Source organism: Trachymyrmex cornetzi, unplaced genomic scaffold, assembly GCF_001594075.2.
Source record: "Trachymyrmex cornetzi isolate Tcor2-1 unplaced genomic scaffold, Tcor1.1 scaffold230, whole genome shotgun sequence".
Lineage (NCBI taxonomy): Eukaryota > Metazoa > Arthropoda > Insecta > Hymenoptera > Formicidae > Trachymyrmex > Trachymyrmex cornetzi.
In genome coordinates this window covers 1,225,463-1,244,400 of record NW_017296957.1, presented here as the reverse complement: position 1 = coordinate 1,244,400, position 18,938 = coordinate 1,225,463, and the positions used below count along the sequence as shown (strand labels likewise).

At 34.0% G+C, this 18,938-nt stretch overlaps 2 protein-coding genes across 3 annotated transcripts; both read left to right on the top strand.

Annotated features, from left to right (window-relative positions):
• Nucleotides 1–623: 623 nt before the first annotated feature.
• Nucleotides 624–5,732, top strand: Rnf146 (Ring finger protein 146). Its single transcript, XM_018507174.1, has 4 exons — nt 624–855; nt 1,924–2,175; nt 3,644–3,931; nt 4,551–5,732. The coding sequence occupies exons 1-4, from the start codon at nt 774–776 to the stop codon at nt 4,796–4,798; spliced, it is 870 nt and encodes a 289-aa protein (XP_018362676.1). The 5' UTR covers nt 624–773; the 3' UTR covers nt 4,799–5,732.
• A 918-nt stretch (nt 5,733–6,650) lies between these two features.
• LOC108760930 (maternal protein tudor) lies at nt 6,651–18,811 on the top strand. Of its 2 annotated transcripts, XM_018507218.1 has the most exons (14): nt 6,651–6,780; nt 6,930–7,083; nt 7,377–8,072; nt 9,048–10,082; nt 10,167–10,571; nt 11,081–11,643; nt 11,727–11,788; nt 11,895–12,809; nt 12,948–13,365; nt 13,486–13,673; nt 14,311–14,472; nt 14,673–14,827; nt 14,906–17,412; nt 17,528–18,811. In XM_018507218.1, exons 3-14 carry the CDS (start codon nt 7,450–7,452, stop codon nt 18,475–18,477), a joined length of 7,983 nt encoding a protein of 2,660 aa, XP_018362720.1. In that variant the 5' UTR covers nt 6,651–6,780; nt 6,930–7,083; nt 7,377–7,449; the 3' UTR covers nt 18,478–18,811. The 2 variants fall into 2 exon arrangements, with proteins under 2 accessions (XP_018362720.1, XP_018362719.1); XM_018507217.1 differs by lacking the exons at nt 14,311–14,472; nt 17,528–18,811 and having other exon boundaries at nt 14,906–17,480.
• The last annotated feature ends 127 nt before the right edge of the window (nt 18,812–18,938 follow it).

Sequence of the window (18,938 nt, the reverse complement as noted above, 5' to 3'; positions counted from 1 at the left end):
TTTTTTATATATACATCTCTCTCTCTCTCTCTCTCTCTCTCTCTCTCTCTCTCTCTCTCCCTCCCTCCCTCCCTCGGGATGTTTCGCGCCGAATCGGGGCCGTAAAAAAAAATCACGGAGCTCGAGAATGATCAGTATCGATAATTGACAAATACGGACGCTTGCTTACTGCCCGAATTTCCGAATCGTTGAAAGATGAATAGATCGCGCATGAAATTATCGCCAACGGAATTATTTTTCAGAAAATTATATCGCACGAATAGATCGATCCTCACCGCGCGCGTCTGACCGTTCTTCATGACTTGAACATCGCGATCGCGAAAATCGCACATCTCGAACATTTAAACATCTCGAAAATCGCACATTTTACGTGCGTCTTTATAAGAGAAATACGATCGAATAGTTTTCTTTAGGTGCGTTCCGTATCGCGCATGATGTGCATGATGCATCCATTGTCCTTATTTAACATTTGGTGAGCAACAAAGATACGATGCATTATGCGCATCATGCGAGTAACGGAACGCACCCTTTATGCATACGTTTATGCAGCTATGCAAGTTGTGTGGATATACCCTAACTTCAGACAGCACGCGAGTCGCGTCACGAGGTTGAGAACAGTTGAGAGCCCCGGGACACGTCATAATAATAAGTAACATGGCTGACCTTCGCGAGTATTGACGAGACGCGTGCTGCTGTTTACAAACTAGACAAGGAATCGGTTATATCGATGAAGCTCTGACCCTATCGGGTCAGATTGTGGGATCTACTCTGTCATGGCACAAGCGAAACTCGACGTGCCGGAGAAATCTGGCGGAGGTATTAAAGAAAAGGACAAGGATTCCGAGGAAAAGGAAGGTACGTGCTTGTCGTTATATACACTAACATGAATCATTGCGTTATCATCCCAATCATCTGAGAAACTATATTCCGTGATACGCTATGTAATAATGTATTATATAGTTTTAAATAAGATCTACACTACTGTTTATACATTATAATAGCAATCGCATTATATATAACACATAACACTAATGTAAATTAGTGTTATATATTATTAGAATATAAAAAGTATATATATATATATAGTAATTAAGTTTTAAGTCGATATAACCGATTCTTATTTAAGACCGTCTTAAGTACAGTCTTAAGATGTCATGAATCAATCAGAAGGTTGTATTAGCATCTTAATAATACATCACTTAAGATGGTCTTGAAATAGTAACAGATTACGGCTGGTATTTACAGTTAATTCTTATTTTAACATCATCTTAGTTTCTAAGGTGCTAATACAGCCTTCTGACTGGTTTGTGAGATTTTCGACGACGTCTCAAGACTGTACTTAAGACAGTCTTAAATATAAAAATTGACTATGGAATAAATGGATATATATCAGCCTATGAATACCAGCCTTATATTTTTTTTACATTGTACTTTACGGGTTCTAGCAAAAGACACAGGTGATATAGTTTAATACAATAGGTTTGTTTTTTTATTGCTGCATTAGAATCTTTTTTTTGTTTTTATTAAATTTAAATCATGTATCTATTTCATTTTAAGTATAAAAAGTATACACTAGTTCAGCTATAAAAGCAGACTTATGTCCTTATCGTTTACCAATGTTAAATAAAGATGAAATGATTCACTGTAGATATATTCCATTCGGCACTCACAGTGTTTATGAGCCATCATTTGTCCTTGTTTTTATCTTTGTTATTTAACAGTTGATAAACAATAAAGATAAAATAATTCCTGGAGCACTGTGAACAGAAAGTAAAACAGCCTATGATAAGCTATCATTGATTTCTTGCTGAAAAGCTTTTTATATAATAATAACTGCATTGAATCTTTTGTTAATTAATAAAAAATTTCAATATTTTAATCTTATTTTGTATATACATATTGATTTATGTGTTGCTTTGGTAGGTCCTACTGTCGTACCAGAATGTGCAGTATGCCTGCAACCTTGCATTCATCCAGCGCGATTACCCTGCAGTCATATATACTGCTATTTGTGTGTGAAGGGTGTTGCTAATCAAAGCAAACGATGTCCAATGTGTCGTCAAGAGATTCCGCCGGATTTTCTTGAGAGACCTCAGTTGGTGGAAGTGGAGGAGCCTCAGAAGGAGTCGGAACATCCCGAGGAAGAATACCAATGGTTTTACGAAGGCCGAAATGGTAAAATATTAATTTAATTAAAGATTAATTAAAGACACTAAATTGAAATTGGTCAGCATTTAAAATCTGCAATTGTGTTGTCTTTTGATGGGAAATTCTTATAAATATCTCATTTATTGTTACATTTTGTTTAAATTTCTCTAGTTTGCAAATTCTTTTAAAGCATTTATACATGGGCGCACAAAATTTGATATACTACCCCTTCTTAGGTTGGTGGAAATATGATCCGAGGACAAGCAATGATCTGGAGACTATTTACAAACTAGGGGACGCGCAATGCGAACTTTTGATCTGTGGCATGCTTTATGTAATTGACTTTGTAAACAAGTGTCAATATAGAAAGTACAACCCACGTTATAAACGTAATATCAAACGTGATAGAAAAGATGCTCCGTGCAAGGGTGTCTCGGGTGTACAATAACACTTATAACATATAAAATATATAGTTTATTTGCTCGTGAAGATCCAATTTTAAGCCCTTATTTACAGCATAATATTTACAGCACTATATTTATATATACAATATTGTATTAAGATTATATTCTACATTATACAATGAAGCACGGGCGTATGTAGGGGGGAGGGGGCGCTTGCTCCTTTAAATTTTGACAACAAGAAATAAATTATAAAAATTATTGGCTGCATTCAGCCGAAAATGCAGCTTTGCAACCGTTGTAAAATTCTTTAATATGATTGCCTTATACATTTAGATCTAGTAAAGAACCTAATAGCAAATTCGATTGAACGCACTCAGTGCACACTGGTACACATTAAAGCCGTCTTATACAAATAAAGATATGTTTATAAATAAATATAAAAACCGGTTAAATCGTGAAATAATATACATTTTATTGTACCATTAGGTAAAATATGTAATTTATAATTTGAAATATTTGCATTTCCCTGCTACACTCATATTAAATCAGTGTATAACGGCTTTAATATGCACCAGTGCGCACTAGTGCGTCCAATCGAATTCGCTATAAGAAAAGATCACTGATAATTTCTTACTTGGATTCTTTAATAGCTTCACTGAAGTTAGCTCGCGAAAAGAAAGAAGCTGGAAGAAGGTATATTTTAATAAATTTGGTGTGTAATTTTTGTCCGCCCCCTCCGACTGAAATTCTGCGTACGCCCATTCAATGAAGCATTGCATAGGTAAAAACAATATTAGAAATAAAAATGGTGTGCGCAAGAATTATGTATATATGCTAGTATATGAAGTATTGACAGTTTTAACAATTAAAAGAGTTAATACTAATAATAATATTAACTAAGACGCTTAACATAAAAGAAATATATACTTCTTTTCAATAAAACCATATTCTACTAAAAATATGTTTCTTTTATATTTTCCCAACTGCAGTTTTTTACATGTCTGTTAATTTACTTTGTAATGACGCATGATCTGTTTATTCTCTTTCTTACTGTAACATGGAACAAATGGCTTTTAAGTAAATTTTTACAGGTTGGTGGCAATATGATCAGCGTACAAGTATCGAATTAGAAACGGCATATAAACAGGGTAAAAGGACCTGCGAGTTGTTGATTGCAGGATTTCTTTACATTGCCGACTTTGGTTCGATGCTCCAGTTACGTAGAAATGATCCTTCTAGACGAAGGAGAATCAAAAGAGATCTATATAATGTTCCAAGAAAAGGAGTCGCTGGATTACGACTCAACGTGCAGGACGAAGAGATTGTGAGAGAAATAAGGGGTGCAGAACGACCTGCTAGTCCTGCAAGTGATAGTATGGGTAAGATTGCAATAAGCGGAATAATAAAGAATACTTTTACTGAGTAAGAGACTCAGATGACACATTCTAAAGCCCGTATCAGATTAGAGATTGAGATTGGATTGGAATTTAACTAATCAATCAGAAAGAAAATATCGAGTTGGGTGAACGTTACTTTAATTTTTCAAATTCCAATCTTGATCTCAATTTCTAGTTTGATGCTGGCTTCATACAATGAATCATTGCATCTTTTGTTTGTCAATATTATACAAAGATGAAATGATTCAATGTAAAGATCTTATAACGAAGTTTGACCACGAGCGATTTTGTCAAAATCCTATGAGAAAGTAAGGTATATATACCATTTCCCTCTATGCATATACTTTTTGCCCTAACTAGTGCCTTACTCTATAATTTTAATGAAGACTGTAGAGTGAAACAAAATATAATTTAAAGTAAGACAGTATATATACTTTTTTATCTCGTAAGATTTTGACAAAATTGCTCAGACTCTGGCCAGATTCTGTTATAAGGTCTCTAATTTTCATTATGTTATACTATGTCATCTGCGTCTCTTGCTAAAAAACTCAAAATTATTTATAAGCATATCTTTGGTCAAATGTGAATACTATATTTACAGGTACAGGAGACGGCACAAATACTCCTATACCACCTAGTAATACGCCACAGACACCTGCAGGTGGGACAGCGAGTGGTGACGCTACACCTCTAAACGATAGAGTAGATCAGAGGTCGGATTCTTTGCATCAAGTCCTAGAACAAATGCGCTCTTTAGTTTTAAGAGAGCATCTGTCCTTAAACAGCGATAATGAATTTGAAGAAGACACGGAAGACGCGTCGATTTCGGATCATCCCACTCTTTCATAGCTACAAACATCGAATTTATATTTATCAGAGACCGTCGCAATCTTATTTCAGAATATCCAATTCATTTCCATATTTTTCGTATTGCTACTCAGCTCAATAAGATAGTATTCTACACACAATACACACACGCGCGCGCGCGCACACACACACGCACACATCATATTTGCTAGAAATGTATCAACAGGATTGGCAAACGTTACTTATCAGTTACTTTAGCGTTACTTTCTATAGTAAACAATTTGATGACGATGTTGCAATTTTTTATGACGGTAACGCTAACTAACTAAACGCTAAGGTTGTGCTAAGGTTAGAAAAATCACTTTGAAAAATAATTTGTCATCATTACGCGTTACTTACTAAAAAAAGTAATAAGTAACGAGTAACGCGTAACATTACTTGTTACAAATAACGCGAGTAAAGAAAGTAACGCGTTACAAAATAATGGAAAAAGGAGTTTTGTTTTTCAATAACGAATGACTTTTCAATCCGTTACAAGTAACGATTGATTTTTCTAACTCTGATGTTACCATTACCGTCATAAAAAATTTACAATGTCATTATCAAATCGTTATTATAACAAGGTAACGATCAACAAAGTAAAACGCGGTGTTACAAGTAACGCGTTACTGCCAACCCTGTGTATCAATATTTAAATTTTATTGATCTAGCAAATTAACATTGCTCAATTACATATGGAAATTGATATACCTACAATTAAGTGTATTTCGAATTAGATAGCTATCTTTATTCAGTAAGTACGCTCTTCTCTCCCTGCTCTTAAAAACCGTTTAATTACAATAATAAGACGAGAAAAGGATCAATTAAGTTGTCATTAAAAATAGTAAGAGTTTGCGAAGTGCGGATTTACAATTTACAAAATAATTACTTGTTGATGAATAATGTACTTAAAAGTCTAACTATGAGAATTACTGTGTCGGATAGCAGTAATATAAATTTATTGCTGTGACAATTAGTCGTATAAAATAAGATAAATATACTATAGCTATTCTAAAATATATTAAAGTTTTTATAATAAAAATGTGTTCATGCCTTAGAAAGGCGTATAAAAAGAGAATATAATAAGAATTAAATACGTATTTATTAAAAAATTCGAGTGTAATACTCGCTAATTGAGATAATCATTAGTTTTGAATAAAATCTGTAATCTTCAATGTTTAGAAATATCGAATTATCTTCTTCTCTTGTAATGCACATAGAAATAAAAGATGCATTTTTCTCGGCAATTTGTAGTTTATTCTCCAAGTAAAACAAAGAAAATTAAAACCTATAAGAATACTTATTAATTTAATGTATGCAAGATATGTTTGTAAATAGATTAAAATACACAGATGAAAATATTCCGCAAGGAAAATTCTTAAAAAGCAAGATAATAAAATCTTTTATTTCAAACACTAGATTTATTTACCTTAGTTTACCTTCTTTTTTTGTGCTACTATTTTTCAATATTTTAATACCGCTTATATTGTAAACTTTCACAATTATTGCAATTTGTTAGTATCGTCCTGTGTGAGTAATTATATTTAAAAATATCGCACAGAAAGAGAGAGAAAGAGAGAGAGAACGATATTAACAAATTGCAATAATTGCAAAAGTTTACATTATAAACAGTAATCTTCGATATTTTTTATTTACAAGTTTATTTACAAAGAATCAAATATATTTTCAATAATTCATATATATGTTTTTGAAATATATTTTATATCTATATATATATATATATATATAATAATTATATATATTCGATATTGATTGTCGAACCGTTTGAATTTAGCGCCCTCTTGACACTTACAATGATGTAAGAAAAATCCATTCGTAGATTGTCCGCATTAAAACAAAGGATAAGCGCCAAAAATGGTTAGTTTTTCGAAGAACGCGTTTGTGTAGCTTGGAATAACGGATTTACATCATTGATGATGAGATAGATTGAAAAAGAGCGACACGAGAGCTGCACTGAATTTCAGGTAACTATACAATACAACATCCGAGCGCTTCGTGTCCCGTTCGTTTGCGAATTTTTTTTCTCCTGTTAGAAATTATATGTCCGCATCGTCAATTGGAGTGTGCGTTGTAAACATCACTGATCACGTTTCTTCGTTCATTCGCTGAAAAGGTCGACAGCAAGGGCACGATTGTTTCGATTATTGTGTCGCCCGGCTCTCGAGTCTCGGTAGCGAAAGCGGATAGAAGAGGGAAAGAAGGAGAGACTGAATGAAGTGGAACGTGCTCACGAATTTCATTTGGAAGACATGAAAACAACATGATAGGTAACGTTGAAATGTTACGAGCTAGAAACGACGAACCAACAAACAGCGAAATCGCATCGAGTTGCCGATGATTCGAGATTTGTCAGTCCGAATCGAAATGAGAATATTCGATTGCCACGTTGTCTTTTGCATGGTCTTTTAGCCGTGTAGATTCGTGCAGATTGTGCCTGCATAATCAGCATGAGATGTAATTCAATACTCACGGTATCAAAACATTTGCCCCTCCGCATTACAAATGAAGGAAAGATAGTATTGTTTCTTGTGGACTAACTGTACCTATATCGATATTGCAGGAGTCTCTAAATAGAAGCAAGAAGTACAATCCAGAAGACTGACACGAATAAGAAGTCATTCGACCTAAAAAAAATGTTGCCAGAGCGAGCCAACATGAGCCAGCAATCGACCTCTGAACTCATCGTTTATGTCACTCATGTGGAACCTGACGACATATATCTGAAGATATGGGCCCAGGTGGACAAACAGGCAGCCACTGCCATCGAGCAGTATATATTACCTCTGATAGAACAGTTTAACCAAGGATATGGCTGCCCATCTAAAACTAATAGATTGATGGTTGGATCATTATGCTGTGCTAGATTTCGGACCGAAGGTTACTATCGAGCAAAAATAGTCAGTGTACGTCCCGATGGCATGATTATCGTACAATTTATTGATTACGGCAACATGGAAGCTTTATCACTGAACGATATCCATCTCTTGGACAACGTACGTGGAACAGAACCTCTACAAGCTTATCCAGCGATGGCAACTGAATTTACATTGCTTAATATATTGCCTGTAAATGGCGTTTGGGATAATAGAACGATTGAGTCAATTAAAAAAAGTCTATGTTACAATGAATACAGAGCATTGGTTCAGATGATGAATAATCATTGCCTGATTAAACTGTGGTACAACAACGAAGATTTCAGCGAGTTATTGGTCAAGGAACGTATGGCTTTACCAGCCACTTTGCAAGATATGTTTAGGTATAACTTTATAATTAATTTTTTTAGATTTAATGAGATATATTTTTAATCTTCTACCAGTCAAATTGAACTTTGAAGGCACAGTCGATATTTTGATTATAAATTCTGGTACATAAATTTAATCAAATAAAGAAAAGATTTTAATTATCAGTCAAACCAGATCTTAAAAGTGCCTTTTCATACTGGCGCTAATATTCATTTTCAGCATCAAAATAGGCCACGTGATCAAAATTGACGCTTGATATTCATCAGTTTCTATTACGTGACTTATTTTGGTTGTGTTCCGTTTCAACCATGATGCGCATGCTACATTATTTATCCTTGTTATTCACCGAATGTTAAACAAGGATAAATGATGCATCACGCGCATCATGCGTGAAACGGAACACAGCCTTTGACATCAAAAATGAACGTCGAGCGTCGGCATGGAAAGGCACCTTGCTTCAGAATATTTATATGCAAATTTGCAAATATATTTTTCAATTTAAAAAATATATTTGCTTTATATACGAGAACATCAAATACTAATATCTGCTTTGAAAATAGAAATTCTTTGATTTATTCTTATTGGCTTAAATTTCATTTCTAATAAATTTGAATCTATTAAAAAAAAGTAAATATACAATCTGATTTCTATGGTAGCAAAAAGCTTCCACAAGTATGCAAGATTTTTTTTAGATTTCTATACAATCTGGTACAATTAATATAAAAATCTGCACTAAAATTCAAAGGCTATTATTTAGTTGGTTCTTATTTTAAGACAGTTTCAAGTAATGTCTCAAGATGTTAATATGTCTGTGACTCTAATTGCCTTATGATATCTTAAAATGGTCTTAAATACAAGAACTGACTATGATTAACACCCAAAAACTCATGTTGCTGATGAAAGATCAAAATTTCACATGGCCGACAGAAAATAAAAGACTACTTTCTTTTTATACTATGTTAAATAATTTTTCATTTTTCATTATTTAGACCAAAACATACACCGCAACCACGAATGCTTCAACAAATATCATATCAACAACAAAATAAGGGCAATGTGAATAACTTTGCAGCTATGCCAATGATGCAAAATCCAAATCATAATGCTAATGCACAAGGGATGTACCACAAGACTTTTTCTCCTAATATAAATCAACCTAAAATTGCTCAACCGATACTGCAGCATCCGCCGCCAGCACCACCCATTCAAGAAGCGCTCGTGTTTAAATCACGAGTATTAGACGTGGGCTCACGTCATGATGTGTTCATATCGCACGTAGAAGACGGCCCACAAAAATTTTCTATACAAGTTGAAAGTGCTAGAGATGTACTGACCTGTCTTATGACTGAAATAAACAATCATCCGAAAAAACCATTGCAAGAACCACCGTTACCAGGATCAGTTTGCTTGGGACGCTACAAGGATCCTGGAGGAGAGAGAGTACTATGTCGGGCGGTTGTAATGTCTGTTATGGAGCATAAATGTAAACTCTATTACGTCGATTTTGGCCATACAGAAGTTTTACCGTATACAGACATTTTTCAATTGCCACCTGAATATATTAATCCCAAGGTGCTCTCTATTCGATTTACCTTAAGCGGCTTAAAAGAATTAATTATCACACAGGAAATGAAAGAGTATTTTAAGGAACTAGTGTACAGAAGATTACTTATTTTACATGTCCGTCCACCAGAAGGACCACCGTTGATTCAGTATGGTGACTTGTACGACAATGGTGTTAATGTAAAGGACCTGTTGAAGAAAGCATTCCCAGAACCAGCTGCAATGGTGCCGATAACATATTCGTATCCACAATTAAGACGATTAACAAAGGATTTTCAAGAAGTTGTGTACGTTTCTTACGTAGAATCGTGTAAAAAATTCTTTGTGCAACTTGACAGTGGAGTAAAATCTCTCGAGTCAATAATGGCTGGCTTGACACAATACGCTAAAACTGCGTCTACTTTAAATATAGCACAACTGAAAGCAGGACAACCTTGTGCGGCTCTATATGATTCACAATGGTATGTTTTGAAATGGCACAATGTTCTCTACTATTGTTATTTTCTAAGTTGATAATGACTCCTATGCACTTTTTTTTATTCTAGGTATCGTGCACAAATCCTTGGCATTGTTGGAGACAAAGTCAAAGTAGTATATGTTGATTATGGAAACGAAGAGGTATTACCTGTAATATCTCTTCGTGTAATTCATGATGACTTAGTAACAAAATTGCCTGCACAAGCTATACAGTGTGCGTTGAATGGTTATGAGGTGCTTTCATTAGATCAGGAAGTCTCCAATCATTTCGAAAGATTAACACTTGAGAAACGTTTTTACATGAAAGTAGTTGCTGCACAACCCAATGGCCTATTAGTTGATTTATTCGAATTTGATACAATGAGAAGCGTTCATCCTCAATTATTAAACAATTTATTCTGCGATAAAACCGAAAATTCTACAAATTCGCGAAATGAAGAAGTTCAGCATCCTGTAAAGAATGAATTTCAAAGGTAAATAAATCATAATCCTTACTTTGAAATATTGATATTGATATTAAAATTAAATATATTCAATGAACGTTGACATTCAAATTAAAACAAACGTTTCTCGTCACGAATTGCATTACAACGTTAATTGTCACGAATATAATAATATATTTATTATTATTCGTGACACAAGCTTTATAAAATTATTGAATAAGATACAATTTGTTATATGCAAGTCTCATATGAAAATATAGGAAAATGCGTAACATACGTATAGTTTATTATGATATAAAATTATGTTTAATTTAAGCTATAAAATACTTACATTCCATTATATTAAAAAATATTGGCATTTTATGATACATTCTGTTTTATATAATTTTTATATTTTACGTTAAATTTTGCTTTAATTTTTAATGACTTGTCAATTCTCTTTATAAATAAATATTCAATATAATTGATAATTTTTTAACTTTTTTTTTATTAACGTGTTTAAATAAAATTATTTTAATACAGCTGTATTTCTTTTACAGTGAAGATAAAGACAAATATAATAAAAGAAGTAACATGGATTCTTGGAATCGTAACCAAAACGCTAAGCCTTTCCAAGACAATAAATCAAGTAATTGGAGAGATGAATCGTCTCAAGAAAAACAACACGATAATCGACGTGAGAGAAGCGACACTTATTCCTATCGTGACGGTTCACAGAACGATCGATTTGTTAGAGATAAACCAACGAACAATAGATTTGATAGAGAGAAATCGTATAACAAATACGACGAGGGTGATGGAAATTCATTTAACAGAGGTTCATTTAATAGAGGAGCCCCTCGCGATAATGGAAATAGATTCTCTGGCAATGAAAGGAGATACAACCGTTACAATTCTGATAAAAATAGCGATAAAGATTCAGATACTTCTTCCAAAGATAATGATAGACGAGGGAAAGGTGGTTTTAAACGTAATGATTTTAACGATAACCGAGGGGGAAACCGCAATGGTGGAGCATCGGATAGGTGGCAAACTTCAAATTGGAATGACAAAAAGCCACCTTATAAGGCACCTAATAATTACAGAAACGATAAATTTAGTGGTATTTGATTTTTATAAATATGTATTTGATGTTTAATGTATAATATAAAAAGGTAATTTTACGATATATTTTATTGAATATAGGTGATGACAGGAATAATAAATTCAGGAAAGAAGATAATACAAGTGACATTATGTACAATCAGGTAGAAACAAAATTAATTATAATTAAATTATAAAATATTATGAAATGTATGTTTGATAGCTTTCAATATTTATAAAATATTACATGCACATTTATATCATTTACAGACAACTGAATGTGAATCATGGGCAACAAATAACGCGGACACCGAGCTACAGAACAATATTACTGCTAGCAAAAAATCTCAACTCACGAAAATTGATATTACTCTTGGTTCCGTGAAGAATTGCGAACTTGTGTTTCTTAATAGTCCGTTGGATTTTTTTGTTCAGTTAAGTCCTGAGTGCTTAGAACTAAATTCTGTTATGGAATGTATAGCTGCAATTTATGAAAATGGTGGAGATACAATGCAAGCTTCTGAAATACAAAGTGGTACATATTGTATTGCTCAATACTCAGAGGATCTTAAATGGTACAGAGCGGTAATCAAATCTGTAGAAGAGAGCAGCGCGACTGTGGAATTTGTTGATTATGGAAATACCGAATTAGTCAACTTTATGAACATTAAAGTAATTTTAGAAGAATTTCTAAAACTACCAATGCAAGCAGTACATTGTAAACTGCTCGGATTGACAAATACGGGCAATGAGAAAGAGCAACATGCGATTTTCTTGGAGAAGACTGACGGGAAATCTTTACAGACGGAATTTGTTTTTGAAGAAAACGAAATGTATAAAGTACTGTTACGTGAAGTTGTTGATGATGTACCGAATATTAAGTATATAAATGAAGAGTTTTGCACAATCGCAGATTTGACAAAAGCGAAACAAACTGTAACAAATAAAAAAGCATTTAATACTGTGACAGAAAACAGAATGGTTTCAGAGTATGCTCCTGATTCAAAATGGCAAACAACTTTATATGAGCCTGAATCTAAACATGATATAGTCGTGACATGGTTTATTAATCCTAATAAGTTATATTGCCAACTATTATCTAAAGAAACAGAATTTAAAACAATGATGAGCGAGATTCAAAAAACCTATACTAATAATAGTAAACCTGTAACACATAAATTGGAGGTAATTTCTGTTCTTATATATTTAGTCTATTTCATCAGATTTATTATTTTTATTCTAAGAACAGATCCATATATATTTATGAAAAGCAGTACTGTAATCGAATAAATAAAAGTAAAACTGTGTTGCTTTTTTTTTTAGATTGGTTCAGCAGTCATAGCTATATTTTCTGAAGATAGAGCTTTTTATCGAGCGGAAGTTGTGAATATTGATACTATAATGGATGCATATGTAGTTCGGTATATAGATTTTGGAAATTGCGCAAGCGTAGATCGATGTAATATCTATCCTGTTGAGAAGAAATTCATGCAGCTGCCCAAATTAGCAGTGCTTTGTTCCTTAAAAGATATTGAACCTAATAATAATTCGAATTGGTCCGGAGTGGATAATAACGCGCTCGATGCATGCTTTAACGCCGACAAATATGAATGCATATTCCATAGTTTTAATAACGATCTATATGTAATTTCATTAAGTCGTAGTGGACAAGATGTGGGTAGTATGTTAATACAACAAAATCTTGCTGCCTCTACAAAAATCTCAATTGAAACAGTTAGTGGTAAGAATTATTTCAAAATCCATTTATATTTCAATGCACATTACATTACAAGAAGTGGTATTTCATAATAAATGTTACATTATATAAAAGATCAATATATTTTTTATATTTTAATTGTAGAAACATCTGACATAAAAGAAAAAGAGTTCAATAATGTAGAAAAAGTGGACATAAGTCTCTTGGGTGGTCAAACTCTCAAAATGAGAATTTCTAATGTAGAAAGCACAACACAGTTTTATGTTCAGCTTCCATCTGTCATAAAATGTGAAAACATTGTCGATCAATATATGGTTGATAAAAATACAAAGGTATTAGTACAAGTGTATTTCAGCTGCGAATCATATTCTATCATATATATCGTTCATAAAATATAGAAATGTATCTTTCCATTTTTTAACAAACACGAACTAACGGCTTGTCTTAAAATAACAAGCTATGGTATTTGTCATTATTTAGAAACAAGCAAAATATATTTAACAAATTTCCTAAACGATTGGACAAATTTGAAATTATTTCTTGAACTTTATGATTTTTAAATGTAATTTATTATGGTGATGGAAAAGAAAATATTTCATATATATAAAAATTTAATATTTTGTTAACAAAAATTGACTAACATCATGAATCTGATTAATCATGTAACAATTTATGACAGCCCGACATTTATGAATGAATCGAATCGTACACCTTTCTAAGATTTTAATAATATTTAATTCTAGTCCCATGAAATAAAATGTCTTGAATATCATTGCACGATGTATGGTATTAACAGCTACATAATTAAAAATCAACCGTAACATCCTTAAAAATTTTTCATCGTAATATTCAAATTTCCTAAAATAACAATAATTTAACATCGAAATAGCTTATATCTTCTCAACCTAACGATCGATCGCATGAACTCAAGCGAATTTTATTGATAAAGAGAAGTTACAATAATGTCAGGTGATGCCGCGATTATCAACCCGCGAATTATGTCTTGGTGCGGGTTGTTTAGTCAATACAAATGGAACATGGAGGCGAGCTGTAGTAATTAACTGTACACGGTCCATCGGGTTTGATGTAAAACTCATTGATACTGGGATGTACGATGAAATTTTGGATAATGTGAGTTTTCATAGATAGATATTTATAAAAACTACAAGTTGTATTGATTCCATTAAGCAAGTTAATACCATACATCATGTCGCAGTATAAGATTATGGCATATTGAACCTGGTTCAAAAAATTGTAAATTATGAATAAATAAATTGATAATTTTAATATTCACTAGTTTCTATTATTAATATGACAATGTAATGATCCAGGCTTTGGCTTTACCTGGAGAGCTCGCAGCCATGCAAAACCAAGCATTAGAATGTTCTCTACAAAATGTAACAGCATCGCCCAATGCAGATAAACAATTGAAAGAACTTGAAGGCACAGAAGTATTAATTTATGTGGAAGAAGTCGATAATAGCAGGTTTGTAAATTTTGCTGTAATTATAAATATACAAACAAGTTTCTGATTAATGGATATTAACATCTTTTATTTGTATAGACTTATCGTAAAATTGTACGATCTATTCGGTAATGGGATAATTAATACCGAAGAGAAGATACCACCCGTATGTGCAATGCCTATTCTAAGTTCAACTCACAATGTCTTTGTATCATATGCGGATCATCCTACTAACATCTGGTTGCAACGATATTTGGATGTGGATCTTGAGACTAAACTAGCGAAAGATCTTCAACAATATTATGCTAGTTCTGGGCAAAATCTTAAACCGGAAATTCATTTATTATGCGCGACGAAATATTCAGACGACGGCCAATGGTACAGAGGGAAAATCACTAGTCTTACCGAAACGACGGCCTATATAAATTATATCGACTACGGCAATTCGGAGGAAGTTGCCCTGGACTCACTCATGGTTTTGGAACCGCAATTTTATGAACCCCACCAATTAGGCATAAATGTGTCGTTGTCCGTATCTCTTACTGGCACTGAGGCTGAACAGAAAGATATATTGCAAACTCATTTGATGAGTAAAGATTTCGTGGCTACATTTTACAACGTGCACAAAAAGTGGATCGTCGATTTAATTGAAAACGGAGAAAAACTCAGCGATAAATTCCGTTCGTTGAATTTAGTAGAAATAGAACAAACATTTGAATCAGCACCTCAACCAGCATCTCAGATACACGAAACAACACCTGGCAGATTCGACGTATGTGTATCTCATGTGGATTCTCCAAGTCAGTTCTGGTTACAGTATATGGATAAGATTACAGTTCTTAATGAAAAACAACAACAACTTCAGCTAGAGGTTCCCAATTTTTTGACGATAGACGGTATACTGGAAGAAGGCACTTTGTGCGTTGCCGTTTATTCGATTGACGATCTCTGGTACCGCGCGGAGGTATTGGACGCAGATGAAGATATCACAACTGTCCGATTCATAGACTATGGCAATACTGATGTCATAGATAACAAGGCGAGCAACATTCGACAGATACCGGACGACTGGAAGAACCTAGAAGTATTCGCATTTAAATGCAGACTTGATGTTATTCCTGTAGATACGGAGGATTGGAGCGAGTCGACTTGCGAGAGATTCCAGAACATAGTAACATCAGTGGAGAGTCTTCAGACTCTGATAGTAGCAGATACTATGCCTAAGCGCGTAGAACTGTTCATAGACAACAAGAGCGTTAGCGAGACATTAGTCGAAGAGAAACATGCCATCATAATTAATACCGAGCAAGAACTCGTAAATGAGATAGTCGATCTTGAACTGGATCCACACTCAGCTTTCGTGTGCCACATTAATTCACCGAGCGAGTTTTGGGTTCAGGAAGAAAAATCAGTTGCCGATTTAGAAGTGATGGCAGATAGATTCATGGTCGCCGATATGTTCCCGAAAATTGAAGAAAGGAAAGAAGGTTTACTGTGTGTCGCCAAGTATCCTGAGGACGGACAATGGTACAGAGCGCGCATTGTCTCTCATGACGATAATGGCACGCAAGTCATATACATCGATTACGGAAATTCCGCAATATCCACCGAAATTCACACTATTCCAGAAGACCTAGCGAGTATACCGCCTTTGTCGCGAAAGTGCTGCTTGGAATTGCCGTCACAAGTCGCAGAATGGTCTGAACAGGCACGTGAAGAATTCGTCAAATTGGCTGCAGACGGCGCGACAATTTTCCTCCTAGACGTTCTAAAAGACCAAGAAACATCGTTGGTGAAACTAACCTTGGACGGCCAAAATGTCGCTGATATTCTTGGTAATATGTGCGAGCAAAATTTGCCAGTTATAGAAGAGAGATTGCCACCGCTCGGTGAAGAGAATTCGCCGAATGTGATGGTCAGTCACATCAACTGTCCAAACGAGTTCTGGATTCAAGCCGAAAGCAGTATAAGCGAACTGGAGGTAATGTCGGATCGTTTACGAGATGCGGAGAGTTTTCTTATGTTGACCAACCTCGATGTGGGCATGGTCTGTGCAGCTCGATATCCTGAGGATGGTTATTGGTACAGAGCAAAAATAGTCGGGCATTGTGAAGAGGGTACGGAAGTCCTGTACATGGATTACGGCAATTCTGCGGTTACTGAGGAATTGCGAGTGCTGCCAGAGGATATCGTGAATATTCCCATCTTATCGAAACTATGCGCGCTGGAAAAACCAAACATTGTTGCATGGAGTGAAAAAGCTTGCGACAAATTTAAGGAACTCGCCGCTGAAGGAGCCACGATGTTCCAGTTTGAAATTCTCGACGAAAACGACCCAATGCATGTTCGATTATGCCTAAACGGAACAAATGTTATTGATCTTTTATCTGAATGCGAAAATATTCCAGAAGTTATAGAAATAATCGAAACAGATGATGAAAATATTGCTGAAAATAATACTGAAAATAATACTGTCGATATGGAAATACAAGAAACAATGTCACATGAATATCGACTAATAAATGATAAAGAAACAGTATTAAATCAAACGGATGATGTGAAATGTATAAATCAAATGAAAAAGCTTGAAATTAATGAAGTAGCATGTAATGGATTGACTAACTCTGATACAGATGAGAAATGCAAAGACCAGCAAATTGCAAGCTTTAGCTGATGTGAAATGTATAAATCAAATGAAAAAGCTTGAAATTAATGAAGTAGCATGTAATGGATTGATTAACTCTGATACAGATGAGAAATGCAAAGACCAGCAAATTGCAAGCTTTAGCGAAATTGAAGAGAACATAGATGACAGTTCTGAAATTACAGTAGTTGAATGTACTTCCTCAATGTTGAAAGATATTATCAGCGCAGTCGTAATAGAGAAGGGTTTAGATGTTAGAAGTGAAACGATTTCTAGTGCAATTACTTCTATCGAACCATATTTAACAGAGATATCATCCTCGTCCAATGTAAAAGAACTTAGCATTGACGAAATAATTGAAAATATGATAAGAAATGCCACTGACGATCTAGAATCACAGAAAATCGATGATGCAAATTTATTAAATGCAAGAGACATTGAGAATTTGGAATCGAACAAAGTTTTATCTGTAACGACTGAAGCACAACTTCAGGACACGCAACTTCATAGTAGTCAAGTTCAGAATGTGGAACAAGAAATATGCATTAAGATGGAATCTGATGCAAACGAGTCTTCAAGACCCGATATTTTAGAAATGGTATCATGCTTGCCAAAAAAACAAATAAATCTCGAACAGATTCAAAGGCAAGATCCAACAAAGAACGGAACCATTCCTAAAAATATAAACAATAGTTTGGAAAGTCATTCTGAGAACACAGATACGAGTAACGCAGATTCTTCCTCGGGATTATCTTGTACAGCGGAATCGCCCATAATTAAGACTGAGCCAATTGTGCAACATAGTCATTCAGAAAAACAGTCAGAGGATATACTTTGTATTTCTGAAGGCGAGTCATCTAAGCTAAATGAAAGCAAAACAGAAGCGAAATGTTCTTTGACACCAAAAACATCACATTCGGAGAAAATTGTAGCCGCTGTCGTGAATCCCTATGTACAATCAGTCCTCGACACAAACGAAACTGACGAGGTACTCAGTATCTCCTTAGAGGACAACATTCCTAAATAGATGGTATAATTTTATAACATAGCGGATACGTATTGCAAATTTATATGTGCATACGCATTATGTACGTACGTATAAACTTACAGTATAAGAACTTGTATAACGTAGGTTTTCCAAAAGATCATTTTTATTTGCCGCGTTTTTCTTATTATGTTTACATAAGTATGTAATGCATATTTAGCAAAAAAAAAAGCTGTACATAATGTATGGCAAAAGTTTAATTTTTTCTCCCTTTTATAAGCGACACAAATATGCCGCGTTTCTTATAAATTTATTACATGTTGCTACTACGATACACGTCACACCAAATATACAACCAAAGATTAATTTACTAATAGCTGAATTAAAATTTTATATCTGATGCTAATTAACTCGTTTATAATATCGAATAATAATTACGGTTCTATCTTGAATCATGTTCATGATTTTTTTTAATTATCATTAAAACAATATCTTTCCAGTTT

Excerpts from the sequence above, each read along its gene's own strand:
- Rnf146 (XM_018507174.1), top strand. The coding sequence starts at position 774 with ATGGCACAAGCGAAACTCGACGTGCCGGAGAAATCTGGCGGAGGTATT. Across the intron at positions 856-1,923 it reads GGATTCCGAGGAAAAGGAAG|GTCCTACTGTCGTACCAGAA; the intron begins GTACGTGCTTGT and ends TTGCTTTGGTAG. Across the intron at positions 2,176-3,643 it reads GTTTTACGAAGGCCGAAATG|GTTGGTGGCAATATGATCAG; the intron begins GTAAAATATTAA and ends AAATTTTTACAG.
- LOC108760930 (XM_018507218.1), top strand. The coding sequence starts at position 7,450 with ATGTTGCCAGAGCGAGCCAACATGAGCCAGCAATCGACCTCTGAACTC. Across the intron at positions 11,789-11,894 it reads GTGACATTATGTACAATCAG|ACAACTGAATGTGAATCATG; the intron begins GTAGAAACAAAA and ends TATCATTTACAG. Across the intron at positions 17,413-17,527 it reads TGAAATTAATGAAGTAGCAT|CATGTAATGGATTGATTAAC; the intron begins GTAATGGATTGA and ends TTAATGAAGTAG.